The 15,793-nt window shown below is 39.1% G+C and overlaps 1 protein-coding gene across 1 annotated transcript; it reads right to left on the bottom strand.

The window, feature by feature from the left end:
* Window positions 1-709: 709 nt before the first annotated feature.
* On the bottom strand, window positions 710-15,404 carry HAUS1 (HAUS augmin like complex subunit 1). Its single transcript, XM_025931329.2, has 9 exons — window positions 15,286-15,404; window positions 14,330-14,504; window positions 9,509-9,644; window positions 7,758-7,892; window positions 6,398-6,521; window positions 5,932-5,997; window positions 4,403-4,474; window positions 4,120-4,167; window positions 710-2,875 (listed from the first exon to the last, which is right to left on the bottom strand). The coding sequence occupies exons 1-9, from the start codon at window positions 15,313-15,315 to the stop codon at window positions 2,825-2,827; spliced, it is 837 nt and encodes a 278-aa protein (XP_025787114.1). The 5' UTR covers window positions 15,316-15,404; the 3' UTR covers window positions 710-2,824.
* Window positions 15,405-15,793: the final 389 nt, after the last annotated feature.

The raw sequence follows: 15,793 nt of genomic DNA, 5'->3' as shown, positions 1-15,793 counted from the left end.
TAAGCCAGACAGGAGCCCCTGGACAACTGTTGAAATGCTCTGGATACACCTAAAAAGAACATGTATCCCATGGCAGGTAGGTATAGGATTCTTTATATGTCCATTGGATCAAGTTTGTAAATTGTGTTGTTTAAATACTCTGTATCCTTGCTAATTTCTTTCTCCCTGTTCTTCAGCTCAGGTCATGATCTCACAGTTCATGAGTTTGAGCCCCACAGTTGGGCTCTGTGCTAACAGCTCAGAGCCTGGAGCCTGCTTCAGATTGTGTGTCTCCCTCTCTCTCTGTCCCTCTCCTGCTCACGCTCTTTCTCTCTCAAAAATAAATAAACATTAACAAAAAAATTAGGGGCACCTGGGTGGCTCAGTCGGTTAAGCATCCGACTTCGGCTCAGATCATGATCTCCCGGTTTGTGAGTTTAAGCCCCGCATTGGGCTCTGTGCTGACAGCTCAGAGCCTGCTTCGGATGCTGTGCCTCCCTCTCTCTCTGTCCCTTCCCCACTCGTGCTCTCTCTCTCTCTCAAAAGTAAACATTAACAAACTAAAATAAAAATAATAATATAATTACTGTTTTTATAAAATTATGCTGGTCCTAAGTTTCTTTAATTCTTACAGTGTATATGTTTGCTCTCCTTTTACTTTGAACATTAATTTCACAAGCTACTTTTATCAATTAGCTACCGCAGCTAACAATCAGCCCAAAACTCAAAATAAGCTTCAAATAACAATCATTTATTATTTCTCATGATACTATAGGTTGACTTTGTGGGCTTCTGGCCCAGGCCAGGTTGGTTGATCTCTGCTGCCTGCTGGTGGCTTGACGGGGGCTGGACAGTCTAAGAAGGCCTCATTCATATGGCTGGCAGTTGGCAGCCTGCTTGTCTTGGGTGGGGGCAAGGCTCGGCTGGAATCACTTGTTTCTGCTCCATGTAGCTTCTCATCTGCCAACAGTTCAAGCTGCTTTACGTAGTGGTTTCAGAATTCCAGAGCCATAAGAGAGGGCAAGCTCCAATACACAGCTTTTAATCCTCTGCTTCTGTTACATTCGCTATTGTCTCATTGTCTAAAACAAATCACAAGGCCAAGCCAAGAGATAGAGATACAGACTTCATCTCTGGACGGGAGACGTAGCAAAGTCACCACACAACGGGTGAGTGCCCAGGGACAGAAGAATTACTGTGGTCATTTCCACAATCAATTCAAGCTGCCTTACCAAAAACACTGGAATTAAGTCAAAAGAAAAATGACAAACTTGGGAAAAATATTTACAGTGCAAATCACAAAAGATTAATTTAGCTAATATACAAGGGGCTCTTATAAATTGTTAAGATAAAGACAAAATCACTATACCTACATGGCTAAATGATATGGACAGTTTTCAAAAAAGGAGATACAAATGTCTTTTGTATATTATATTTCCACATATTTGTGGGAAAGGAGTGGGAAATTTTTAAGGTCATTTAGGTAACCTTTAAAAAAACTGATTGCAGGTGGCTGGGTGGCTCAATTGGTTAAGCAGTTCAGGTCATGATCTCACGGCTTGTGAGTTTGAGCCCTGCATCGGGCTCTGTGCTGACAACTCAGACCAGGGAGCTTGTTTCAGATTTTATGTCTCCCTCTCTCTCTAACCCTCCCCCAATCATGCTGTGTCTCTGTCTCTCACAAATTAATAAACATTAAAAAAAGAACTGATTGCAAAAACAAAACCCCTCGTTTCATTTTCCTCTTTTTTAAAAATTAAACTGGTTGCTGGGGTGCCTGGGTGGCTCAGTTGGTTGAGTGGTTGACTTCAGCTCAGGTCATGATCTCTCAGTTTGTGGGTTCAAGCTCCGCATCGGGCTCTGTGCTGACAGCTCAGAGCCTGGAGCCTGCTTTGGATTCTGTGACTCCCTCCCTCTCTGCCGCTCCCCTACTTGCACTCTCTTTTTTTCTCTCAAAAAATGAATAAATATTAAAAGAAAAAAAAAGCCATGACAGAGGATCATACTTTAAAAATAAATAAATAAAATAAATTTAATTAAACTTGTTGCTTCTTAATCACATGGTACAAAATTTTTCAAAGTACAAAAAGGAACACAATGAAAACTTTCTCCTTCTTTTTCCCTATACCACGGTTGTAACGGCCTTTGATTTTACTTATAAAAGATCTTGCCATGTAGGAATTTTTTAATCCAAATTTTCAAATAATTCTATCATTTCATTTATGGCTCCTGGATTTGGGTCCTCTGTTATTGACTCTATGATTATTTAAAAGTCAAAACATTAAAGCTTTTCCCTGGTTTCTCTTACTGTCTTTTTTTTTTTTTTTTTTAACATTTAAATCTTTGATCCTTGGGATTATCCTGACATAAGGCATGAAATAAGGATATAGCACCATGGGTTGAATTATCTGTCTCTCTACTACTGATTTAAAAGGTCATCTCTTTCAACTAAATTCCTGCATATATTAACATCTGGAGGTAGGCAGGTGATTGATCAGAAGGAAGGCAGCAAAACCCTAGAGGGAGGGCTGGGGATAAACGTAAGTTGAGTTACACAACACTTCACTTAGTTGGCCTCACAAGTGACTGCATGACAACTGTCATAATGTTCACCAAAGAGACCCACTGAGGGACACTTAACTGTCAGCAACATAGAAAAACAGTTTGTAATATGAAAACTGTGTATTTGGGCACAGAAATGCAATACACAACCAGAAACCACTGTTCCATCAACAGTGACATTATTATACAGGTGTTAAATTATTAAGGCATAGGAGAGGAAACAATTCTTTCAAGTCCTATTCAATTTACTTTGTTAGGGACGATGAAGCTTACTGGACTCTGGTCACAGTTCCATCATATCTACTTTCTTTGTAAGCTCAGCTTCAATGGTATCCTAAAGGAAGAAAGAACCACCATAAATTCTATAAATAAGGACATAAAACAGGTCCTCTAACTTCTAGTGTTATTTAAAATAAGGGAAGCAAAAAAGAAAAACATTAAAACAGAAATTTTTAAAAATACCATTATAAATATTAAATATGTGTTTAGACATTCCTTGCTTTTACCTTGCCCCCCTCTTTCCCACACCCTAAAAGTTTTCAGACCCCTGATTCTAGTTAACATCTCAAGGGGGAAAAACCCTTTAGAGAGATGAATCAGTGTATCAGTATAAAGACACACGAACACATTTTTCTGACCTCTGCTGCTTGACCAATGCATTTCCTCAACATCTCTCACGTCACCTCTTTTCTTCTCTCGTTGACACTTTCTCATTACTTCTCACCTGGTCTAAATACACCAACCGTTTCTGCAGTTTTCTTTCTCCTTCTTCTAATCCACCCTATATACTGATTCCAGAATAATCTTCCTAAAAACTGGCCTAATCAAAAAGCATAGCTCTGATCACATTTCATTTCTCTTTAGCTTAGAAAGTTAAGAAACACACAGCAATGTTCAGTGGTCCCATACAGCCTCCAAGTTCAACTCCCTTTATATTTAAGGTCCTTTATATCATAAACCAATTGACCTTCTTTAGTCCTATTGTCCACTGCATACCCCTAAACAGCTGGGCCGCATCACTTGTCAAAGCTTGGAAAAGTCCTCCGTTTTCTAGCTCATACACCTTTGCTAATTCATTTGCTTAGAATATTCTGTTTTGGGACACCTGGGTGGCCTAACTGGTTAAACATCCGAGTCTTGATTTAAGCTTGGGTCACAAACTCACGGTTTGTGAGATCGAGCCCTGGGTTGCTGTTAGCACAGAGCCTGCTTGGGATTCTCTCTCTCTCTCTTTCTGCCCCTCCCCTGCTTGCTCTATCTCTCTCTCTCAAAATAAACAAATAAACTTAAAAAAAAAAAAAAAAGAATATTCTGTCTTGCATCCCCCCTTTTCCAATTAGGAAAATCTATGCGAAAATGTAAAAGACATAAAAGGTCACTATGTATTTTTTATGCAAAGAAACACATACACATATCCAAAAAAGTATTAAAAAACGCATGGTAATGACACACAACAGCTTTGAGACCGTGGTTTACCTCGGAATAGGAAGGAAAGAAGGGTGGAGGGAGCTGTAGCCATATCAGTGTTTTTTCCTTTATTTTTAAAAAATAGGAAGGAAAAAAACTGGAACTACTTACTAGTTCCCGCTTTGCTTCTTCAATTTTCACCTGAGCAAGCGACGGATTCTTTTAAAGAAAAATAAAACAAGGAAAGATTATGTTGCTTCAACTAGGACTCAAGGAGAAAAAGTGCAACAATCTTTTTCAAAAGGCAAAACACCTTACAGAGTGTATCCAGTGCACACACAACACTGAAACTCAGCGGAGACTTGAGAGCCTTAAACATGAACCCAGTATTTTCATGATCAGTTAGTACCCCCGGGGAAAGTTGGCGACGACTTTAATTCATAAAAGTAATTACCGGCATTAAATCTAAATAGGACTCCAATTTTTTCTTCAAAGGTATTGTCTGTCGTTTTAGTTCTGCCAATTTCTGGGGGTGGAAAAAAATCCAAGAGTCACAGAGTGATAGAGATATTCATAACGCAACTAAATATTGCTCATTTCTGAAATAAAACATTATAAATGTTAACATTAAGATATTTAAAATAATATATCAAATTGTATCAATGTGTTAAATGAGGTTCAAAGATATAGGAATAACAAACTCACTTCCAATGGAAACAATCCTTATTAGATGCTTAAAATAGAAAAGTTATACTCCCATTTATTAAGAATTAGATCTAAATGGGGCACCTGTTGGCTCTGTTGGTAAAGCAAGCAACTATTGATCTCAGGGTTTAAGTTTGAAACCTACAATGGGTGTAGAGATGACTTAAAATGTTTTTTTTTTTTTTTTTAATTTTTTTATTTTTATTTTATTTTTTTTTCAACGTTTATTTATTTTTGGGACAGAGAGAGACAGAGCATGAACGGGGGAGGGGCAGAGAGAGAGGGAGACACAGAATCGGAAACAGGCTCCAGGCTCCGAGCCATCAGCCCAGAGCCTGACGCGGGGCTCGAACTCACGGACCGCGAGATCGTGACCTGGCTGAAGTCGGACGCCCAACCGACTGCGCCACCCAGGCGCCCCTGACTTAAAATGTTTAAAGGGGCACCTGGGTGGCTTAATTGGTTAAGCGCCTGACTCTTGATTTTGGCTCAGATTATGATCTCACGGATCCTGAGTTCAAGGCCCATGTCAGGCTCTGTGCTGACAGCATGGAGCCTGCTTGGGATTCTTTCTCTCTTTCTTTTTCTGCCCCTCCCCTGCTCTCTTGCTCTCTCTCTCAAAATAAGTATTTTAAAAATTAAAAAGAAATGAAAAAGAAATAAAGTCTTAAAAAAAAAAAGACTAGGATCTAAATATGCTGTCTAGGAAGACAGAATAATGTGATCAAGAGGAATCAGAATGTAAGGGAACAATTAGAATCTCAAATACATACTTATGAATTGTCAACTTTAGATTCCCAAATCAAAGTATAAAAAAATCTTAAGAATAAATAAGTAATAATAAAATAAAACAAAGCCCCCTCTTTCTCCCTCTTCCTATCAAAATACATGAAACACTTACACAACCTAAAAACCTAGAATTGCATCCTATATGAGTTTTGGGGCCTGCATTTTTACTGTACATGGAAAGAGAAGAAGAGGACCTACATGGTTAGCACATAATCCCTCAATAAATGTATTTTATAAATAAATCAATAATACATAACGGACTCTAGCAAAGAGTTTCTGGCATATAGTAGTAAATAAAGGAAACCAAACAAATGTGAGGATAGATACAGCTAACCACATAATAAAGGTATAAATACTAGTGAACATAAAGTACAGAGGTAAGGAAAAACAGGTCAATAGTGAATAAAGCTCTCTAAAAAGAAGCAAATGAAAAGGCAGATTGTGTGCTAAGATTCTAAAGAAAGCTAAATTGGGTTAAAATAGGCTCACCTCTGAGAGCGCTACGAGAGACTGGTGAGACAGAGAAGCATCCATGCCTCTGGTGGAAAGTTGCTCCTATAATTACAAAAAAGGGAGTTTAGTGAAAAAAAGTATTTTCAAAGTGACCATCGTGACATATTTTCATCATATAACACAGTAAAGAGAAGCTACAAATCATAGATGAAAGACCACATGCATCTAAGCAGTTCTATGCTGCATGTGGGTCATTTCAAACAGTCACAGATTTGTGACAAGGTGGGTTCAGCGCTAAGAGTTGGGGCCCCCGGGCTTTGGGGCCTGGCTGCCTGTGTTTGAATCTGGATCCACTGCTAAGCAGCTACGTGACCTTGGGTAAGTGACCTATCCTCTCTGTAGTTCCCTTATCTGTAAAAAAGTAAGCATATGTCTAGTTGTGAGGATGAAGATCGACAAGAAGTCTGAAAAGAACTAAATATATTCAGTCCTTTGTACAAACCTCTGCAGCTTTGATTCCAAATCTGAACTCCTCTGACTTTGCTTTTAGGAAATCCATGTTCTGAAGACGATGGTCAACTTTGGCCCTTTCCGTAGACAGATGCAACTCTGCCTTCTTTAGATCCCTTTAAAAAGTAGAGTTGAACCCATGGGGGAGGGGAAGGAAAAAAAATAAAAAGAGGTTAGAGTGGAAGAGAGCCAAAGCATAACAGACTCTTAAAAACTGAGAACAAACTGAGGGTTGATGGGGGGTGCGAGGGAGGGGAGGGTGGGTGATGGGTATTGAGGAGGGCACCTTTTGGGATGAGCACTGGGTGTTGTATGGAAACCAATTTGACAATAAACTTCATATATTGAAAAAAAAAGTAGAGTTGAAAACATTTTCTTCTTCTCAGTGGAATTATTATTAAAAAAATACTCTGGATTAGCCAAAAGTAGACAACATACTTGCTACTTTCTACCATAGATTTTATATCCCGGACTAGCTACAGTGTATTCTCCCAGGTCATTCTCCACTCCATGTTGCCACCTGGGATTTTTCTCATGGAATACTAAGTAATTTTAAGATTAATCTATGCCAATTATTCTTGGAGAAAGTGAACCTGCTATTTAAAAAAGTGATTTAATATATCCTAAAGCAATTTGAATTATGGAAGTCTCAAAGCCTTCTTTCCTAAATGTGACATGATACAGTGCCTTGCATATACATACTTAATATTTGTTAAATAAATTTACACACCACCAAATTACTTGTGCATATCCACACTCCTGATCTATAGCATCTAATCTCTGGGGCAACCAAATATAATGTGACTTTAGGTTGCACCATGGCTTATAAGTTAAAAAGAAAAATTCACATACATTTTCAAAATTATAAAACCCAGGCTATTTAATTATTTTTAATTTTTTTCTTTCATGTTTATTTATTTTTGAGAGAGAGACAGACAGACAGAGTGTGAGAGGGGGAGGGCCAGAGAGAGAGAGGGAAACACAGACTCTGAAGCAGGCTCCAGGCTCCAAGCTGTCAGCACAGAGCCCAATGTGGGGCTCGAACTCACAAACCGTGAGATTGTGACCTGAGCTGAAGATGGACACTTAAATGACTGAGCCACCCAGGCGCCCCAAACCCCAGGCTATTTATAAAAGAGAAAAAATGGTAAGAAAAAGTATGAAGTAAAAGGTGGAAGTCTGTACCCAATCCCTACTTCCACCCAAGTCATTTTTTACTTAGAAAACCATGTATGGACTCCAGTTTCTAATGTGTTGTTTTAAATCCCGTCTACTGTCAAAACTAAATCTGACACTGTCCTGTTACTGCCTGTATAACAAACATCATCACCACTTTCAACTCAGTTACTTACTCTCGTAGACATTTTTCCAACACTAAAGTTGCAGTTAGATTTTTTTCAAGTTTCGCCAATTCAAGCTTGATTTCTTCATTTTTGGATTTGGTACGGAAAAGATCAGACGTCAAATCATTCACTGCGGGGATAAAACTAAAAAAAGGATCTGGTCACATAAATGGACATTAAGGACAATAATGATAATTATTCCTCATTTCTAACAATGATTTTGTCTTAATGTGGATTCTTCTATAATCATGCTCTACGCATTTTTTTAATAATTAAAAAAAATTTTAACATTTATTCATTTTTGAGAGTGCGTACACGCGAGTGGGGGAGGGGCGCAGAGAGACAGAGACAGAGAGAGAGAGAGAGAGAGAAAATCCAAAGCCTGCTCGACGCTGTCAGCACAAAGCCTGACATGGGGCTCAAGCTCATGAACTGTGAGATCATGACCTGAGCTGAAGTCAGACGCTCAACTGACTGAGCCATCCAGGCGCTCCTTTCTGTATTTTTTTATATGCTGTTCCCATTTCCTGGAAAGCTCTTCTTCAGGTAAATTTCAATTCGTCTTTTAAAATTCAAATAAGATTCACTCCTGTTCTGGAACTCACTACCCCTTTCTCTGTACTACTTATCAACAGGTTGTACATTCTTATACTGTTAAAGGTGTCACTCTATGCTATAGTTTTACATACCCATCTCCCCTATTTGACTGTGAGCAGAGACAGTCCTTGCTGCCAATTACTATCCTATTCATCTCTGCTTCCTCTGCCTGTACGTATACATAGCTATATGCCTAGCATATAACTGGTATTTGGTGTCTGCTGAATTGACTGAATTCAAGTTTAGGTTTCTTATGTTCTTATACCTGAAACACTACTTCCTGAGAATATATATAAATTCCAAGTTTTATATGGGCAATTAAGTAGAATAGCTATACAGTTCTCTGATTGTAAGTTATAGTGGTAGTCCTAGCTGAGATATGGCCACCAACGGTAATCACATGGACTTGGGGGTCAGGCTGGGTTTGAATCCCAAATCTGCCATTTACCAGCTTGGAGAAGTTATTTAATACACCTCTCCTGAGCTTTAGTTTCCTCTTAGGGTTGCTAGAAAGAATAATGTCATTACATAAGTGGAATACCTGTCACAAAGAATAAAGGTCCGTAATCTACTCTACCCAGTAGGGTAGGGACATGATCAAAATTCACTATGCTTAATAAGATAATTTAGATTTTTTTTAAACGTTTATTTATTTTTGAGACAGAGAGAGACAGAGCATGAACGGGGGAGGGTCAGAGAGAGGGAGACACAGAATCTGAAACAGGCTCCAGGCTCTGAGCCATCAGCACAGAGCCCGACACGGGGCTCGAACTCACGGACCACGAGATCATGACCTGAGCTGAAGTCGGCCGCTTAACCGACTGAGCCACCCAGGCGCCCCTGAATAAGATAATTTAGGCTACTGCTTTTCTTATTGTTTACGGGGAATAATGTGTTACCTAATTTCTTTCCAAACAAATGTGAGAAGCAACCTTCACAAACCTAATCCTGAAAGAAGAAAACACTAAAATTTAAACAATGCCAGGTTTATCTGAATTAAATACATACACTTACTAGCAATGATAAGAAGGAATTAAGCAAATTCAGTGTTTTGGGATTTATTGTTCATTTCCTATATAGAATTACCCAGTGAAACAAAAAGTCCTTAGTTGAGACCTTACACTACATATGATTACAGAAATGAAAACTGTCACAAGAATTACCTAGCTAGTGAGGAATCCTTTGTTTCAAGGGCCACTGCACTGTCAACCAAAGCATTCAGGTACCTAGAACCAGCGCCAGACAGATTGGCAGGGGAAAAATTCACACTTTCCATGAGAAGGTCTTGAAGGTGCTTGGCTGAAAAGATATAAGAGTTCTATGGTAACTAAGATGTTTGTTTTACTTTAATTTTTAACAGCTTTAATGACAACTTATCATATACCATATAATCCACTCACCCAAAGTATACAACTCAATAGCTTTTAGTATATTCACAGAGTTGTATACCCATCAATACAATCAATTTTAGAACATTTTCATTGCCCCAAAAAGAAACCCCACCATTTCTTAGTCATCATATTCCAATTCCCCAACCCATGAAGCCCTAGCAACCACTAATCTACATTCTGTCTTTTCTCATTTCATATTTGGGTATATACCTAGAAGTAGAACTGGTGGTCATATGGTAACTATGTTTTAACCATTTGAGGAATTGCCAGACTGTTTTCCAAAGGGACTGTATGATTTTACATTCCCACCAGAAGTGTATGAGGATTTCAATTTCTCCGTATCTTGACCAACAAGTTTTTGTTTGTTTGTTTTACCAACAGTTGTTTATTTGTCTTTTTTTTTTTTTGCATAGTGGTCATTCACAGAACTTAATAAATGGTTACTCAAGACCCGAATATTTTTGATTATAGCCTTCCTTATAGGTGTGAAAAGGAATTGTGGTTTTCATTTGCATTTCCCTGATGGCTAATAATGCTGTCTTAATGGTCATTTTTATATTTTCTTGGGAGAGACGTATATTCACATCCCCTTCCCATTTTTAATTGGGTAATATGTCTTTTTATTACTGAGTTGTAAGAGTTCTTTATATGTTGTAAATACAGGTCCCTTATCAGATATGATTTACAAATGTTTTCTCCCATTCTGTAGGTTGTTTTCTTCACTTATTTGATGGTGTCCTTTGAGAACAAAAGTTTTAATTTTGATGACGTACCATTTATCTACTCTTTCTTTTGTTGTTTGTGTTTAGGGACTCATAGCTACGAAACCATTGCCAAATTCAATGTCATAAAGATATACACCAAAGTGGTCTTCAGAGTTTTAGGTTTAGCTCTTACATTTAGGTTTTTCATTTATTTTGAGTTAATTCTTACATATGGTATGAGGCAAGATCCAACCTCATTCTTGTACATGTCGATATCCAGTTAGCCCAGCACTGGTCATTGAAAAGGCTATTTTTTTCCTGCACTGAATTGTCTTGTTACCCTTGTCAAAAAATCAAGAGACCAGGGGTGCCTGTCTGGCTTACTTGATGGAACATGTGACTCTTAATCTTGGGGTTGTGAGTCTGAGACCCATGTTGGGTGTAGAAATTACTTAAAAATAAAATATTAAAAAAAAAAAAAAAATCAATAGACCAGGAGTTAAGGCTTCCAGCCTACCAGTGCAAAGAGCTCTGCATACCTGCTGTCCAGTGAAAGTGGTGAAAATTGTAAACAAACACACAAACAAAGAAACCCAACCATGTAAAAACACAAACACAAAAACAAAACCAGAACTAAAACACAATGATTTAAAGCCTCTGGGAATGGTCCTAAGAACAAACAGCAAATGAAGAAACATCTAGTCAAGAAAATCTATGACAATTCAGTAAGGAAGGTGAGTTTGTGATATGTAAACCAAAACCACTCTCTCCTTCTCTCTCCCAGTTCAGGGAGGCAGAGACTCCACTCCAGACTGTTGTAGTCAAGAACACAGGGATCCTCTGCCTCCAGCTCCCAGCCAGAGGGCTTTCTTTCCAGGAGGAATAGGACTTCAGTGTTTCTCATCCTGCCACCAGCTCTCTGTTGCTGATACTAAGTCCTAGATGAATGTGGATGAGAGGTGTGGGCTCCCCCACCCAGCCACTGTTCTTAGTATCAAGCTCTACTGTGGGTGAGCATCTACCATGCTGAGAATACCAGGGCCCTGAGGGCCCTTGCACCAGCTCATGAGGTGGTGATTTCAGACCAGGAAAGTCAAGTCAAGAGGACCTAAGTCTGTTGTACTCCCCCGTCCACCCAGCACTCAGCATCTACACTAGGGGTGTCACTTGGAGAAAACCTTGCTATTGTCTCTACCCTCACCTCCAGATCGCTGGCTCAGAGATTTTGTGCAGAGGAAGAAGCAAGCCATAGAAGAGATAATGCCCAGTATCTTCCCAAAGGAACTGATTTCATTTGCGACAGAGCCTGGAGAAGTCCAAGCCTAAGGAGACTCTCGAAAACAATGGAAGTTATAGTAAAAAGCACTTGGGAGAAGAGTCAAACTGCGGGCTAGTTAGTTTACATGGGAGAACCAGAAAATAAGACATCTAGGAGGGGCCATCCTTGGGTCACAACAAATATCAAACACTGCCCTGTAAAACTACTCCTTTAAGGGTGCCAGAATTTGATTGAATTAGCTTGGAGAACAATTTATGTCCCACATAAATTGATAAATTTATCAATAAATAAATCATAAATTGATTATTGCTGAAAACAATAATCAGCTGTCAATTACCAGAATTTTACACCTGGATGTGGTCTATGAAAGAGAGTAAGACAGTCCCCAAAACCACTGACATCCCAGAGTGACTGTGGGAATACTTAAGTCTGTGCCTCCCTGAGGAGCAACATCAGAGGCTTAACACCATCAGGGGTAAATAGACTTCATTAAAAGCGGTCAGTCACTAAGTAAATAAGAAAACAACAATGAAAACAAGCTCTGGGGCGCTGGGGGTGTTGGGAGACTAGTACTCAGAGTTGCTACATTACCTAAAATGTCCAGTTTCCAACAAAAATATACAGGCATGCAAAACAACAAAGCATGACCCATAGTAAAATGTAAACAAAAGAAACTGCCTGTCAGAATGACCAGATATTGGATTTGTCAGAAAAAGACTTCAAAACAGCCATAATAAATATGTTCACAGTACTAAAGGAAACCATGATTAAAGAAGTAACAAAAGGTATAAGGACAATGTTGTATCAGATAGAGACTATCAAAAAGAGATAGAAATTATAAATGGAAATTCTAGAGTTGAAGAGTACAATAACTAAAATGAAAAGTTCACTAGAGAAAACAAACAATAGATTTGAAGTAGCAGAATAAATAATAAGTGAACTTTAAGATAAAGTGATAAGAGATTATGGAAGCTGAAGAACAGAGAGGAAAAAAGTGGGCACACTTGGGTGGCTCGGTTGGTTGAGTGTCTAACTCTTGATTCCAGCTCAGGTCATGATCCCAGGGTTGTAGGATCGAGCCCCACATCGGGCTCCTTGCTGAGCAATGGAGCTCTCTCTCTCTCTCTTTCCCCTTCTATCCTGCTTGTGTGCTCTCTCTCTCTCTAAAATAAATTTTTTTTTTAAAGTGAAAAATAAAAGAGCCTCAGAAAAATGAGGAACAACATTAGGCACACCAACATATGTACAATGGTCATACAGAAGAGAAAAAGCAGAAAAAACAGTCAAAGAAATAATGCCTGAAAAGTTCCCATATTTATTGAAAAACAATAATTTACACATTCAAGGAATAACTCAACAAATCCAAGTAGGATAAATGCAGAGAGCTCCACAAACATACATATCAAAGTAAAAATGTTGAAGTAAAAGATAAGGAGACAATCTTGAGACAATCTTGTTCTCACAGCAAAAGAAAAAGGACTTGTTATTTACAAGGAAACCCCAATAAGATTAACAGTTGACTTCTTGGCAGAAACAGTGGAGGCCAGAAAGCAATGGGACAACATAGTGGAAAGTGTTTTAAAAGAAAATCTGTCAACAGAGAATCCTACATCTAGCAAAACTATCTTTCAAAAATGAATGCAAATAAAGACTCCCAGATAGACAAAAACTGAGAGAATTGGTTGCCAGCAGTCTTGACTTATAAGAAATACTAAAGGAAGTTCTGCAGGCTAAAAGCAAGTGACCCCAAACAATAATTCAAATGCACACGAAAACAACAATGAACACCAGGAAAGGTGGCCAGGGAATTATAAAGAGTATAAATGCATATTTTTTTCTCCTGATTTAAAAAGCAATGTATAACATAATATGCATACAAAGTACTGCTGGGTCATAGAAATGTAATATATATTCTAAAAGCAGTACACCAAAACAAAAAGTCAATTTTGCTGTATGTTAACTTTTAAAAGAAAGCAGGAAAAAAGCCCACACATAGAATTACAATATAAATTGCACTACACTCAAAACATGGAATGTAACACATGCCACACATGTAAGTTAGTTAAATACAGGGCAATTGCAAGTCTCAATTCTTTCCTCTTTTGTATATTCTGACCCATAGAAAGGCTTTTATCAATTGTTTTTTAATGTGTGGTTAGTATTACAAAAACAACAGGTTTCCCAAATACACTCTTTCAAGCTACACAGGTGTAGCACACATACTAATAGTGTGACTTGTACAAGTCTCATAGTTCATGGCTGCCACCTCAGATGTCCCAATGGCTCACTGTAACTAAATCATGGAGACGGGGAAATAGATCAAAAAGATATTTAAGTGAAAAACCACAGGCATCTTGTATGTCAGGCTACGTTTAGCTTCATGTTTTAGGGGTTACTGTTGTGCTATCAGAGTACCAATTGAATTTATATTATAATGACATTTATTACTTATTAAGTTGCTGTAACAGAATGGGAGGCAAATCTGGGTAAAATAAAGAAGCAAAACTAACAAGCAGTCTACCTTAAATTAAAGCTTGTATACTTTAGCGTTATACATAAAATGTAGTCATCTCGAGTTATTACCTCATTCAAAACTCTTACTAATCTCACCTTCTGATTCATATTCGCTTGCTTTCTGTTTCAAGTCCTCTATTACCAGGCAGACATCCCTGTCCCGGACTCTGTTGCGTTCTGAAAGGTGATGTAAAATCTCCGTGGTCCGAGGATTCACCTCATATTGCGGAATGGGGTGATCTCCAAATATTTTTTTCAACCACGCAGCAACCTAACCATTAAAAGAAAAGCAAAGATTATAAACCTTGTTTATTGTAAAAGCATGAAGCAAATATTCGAAAGAAGTGATGAGAAGCAAAGAAAATGTGTTGTAGAAATGTTCTATTTATTTCACATTATAATTTGTCTTTAGGGAGATAGATACTAGACGTCAGGAGACAAAAGTGAGCAAGCACAAATAAAAAAATTACCATAAAACAATCTATATTTTCCTAAAGCTACAAAGCTGTATACGCTAATAATGTGCATCACTCGGATAATTTTAAAGCTCAATATGAAGGTGTTCAAGCTTTCTTATACGTGAAAAGTCTGAAAAAAAAGAGTTGCCCCCAACAACACACCAAAAGCCCCGCTGTTCTGGGAGGCACCTAGAGTTGGGATGCAGGCCGAGGAATCAGGTCAGGTGTGAAAATCCTACTAGGAAGCAGCGGTGAACGGGGAAGCTTGGCTGTAAGGTGGGTTTGGATTTGGAAGTCCCACTCCAGTCGGCTGAGAGGGATCTCCTACCAGGGGGCTCTTCCACCGCTATCCAAGCCGGAGTCCCAGCAAGGAGAGGCCCGGGGAAGGAAGGGAAACGCCCTTTCTGGGGGGTGTGGGGGGGGTGTCTAAGCGGAGTCGGGCTCCCAGATCGCCAAGGCGGACTAAAGACCGATCCGCGGAGCAAGGGGAGGACAAAAGTAAAAATGCTGCGCCCAGGAGATGCGCGGGCGAGGAGTGTGTCGCCAAAGACGCCGTTTCCAGGAGGCCGCAAAGCCCGGCTCCCGCCCCATCACCTGCGCCTCTTTGTCTTCCTCTGCTTCCATAGCCGCCGTTCCCTCAACTTCTCGAGAAGCTCCTCACGAGAGAAGTGCCGAGCTCGCTCGGAAGGTCCCGCCCATACACCGTTGGTCCCGCCCCTTCTGGGCCAAGGGTTTTTGGGAGTTGTGGTTTTTTACTAGGACTCTGGGGCTCTGAGTCCTTGGGCCAGGCTGGTGGAAGACTCCAGCACCAGACCCTCTCTTCACTTGCTGCTTCTACGCTCTCTCCGCTCTCCGTGGTATCATTTCCTAGGTGAGAAGTACACCTGTCTAGAACCAGCCTGTTATTTCTTTCTTATAGTTTTATTTCTGACTTGAATCATTTGTCTTTAAAAAAAAAAAACAAACAAACCTGCAACTTGTTTTTTCGATAACTGATATTTGTTTCTTCCACACGGAGTGCATTAAGTTAAATGTTTTATTTTTACCTGAGCAATATGAGCCGAAGCAATCTTAATCTTATCCCTTAGTTTTCACTGCCAAA

The sequence above is a fragment of the Puma concolor genome, chromosome D3 (assembly GCF_028749965.1).
Source record: "Puma concolor isolate L17-30 chromosome D3, mPumCon1.1.hap2, whole genome shotgun sequence".
In the NCBI taxonomy this organism is placed as follows: Eukaryota; Metazoa; Chordata; class Mammalia; order Carnivora; family Felidae; genus Puma; species Puma concolor.
This window is presented reverse-complemented; position numbering and strand designations above follow the sequence as displayed.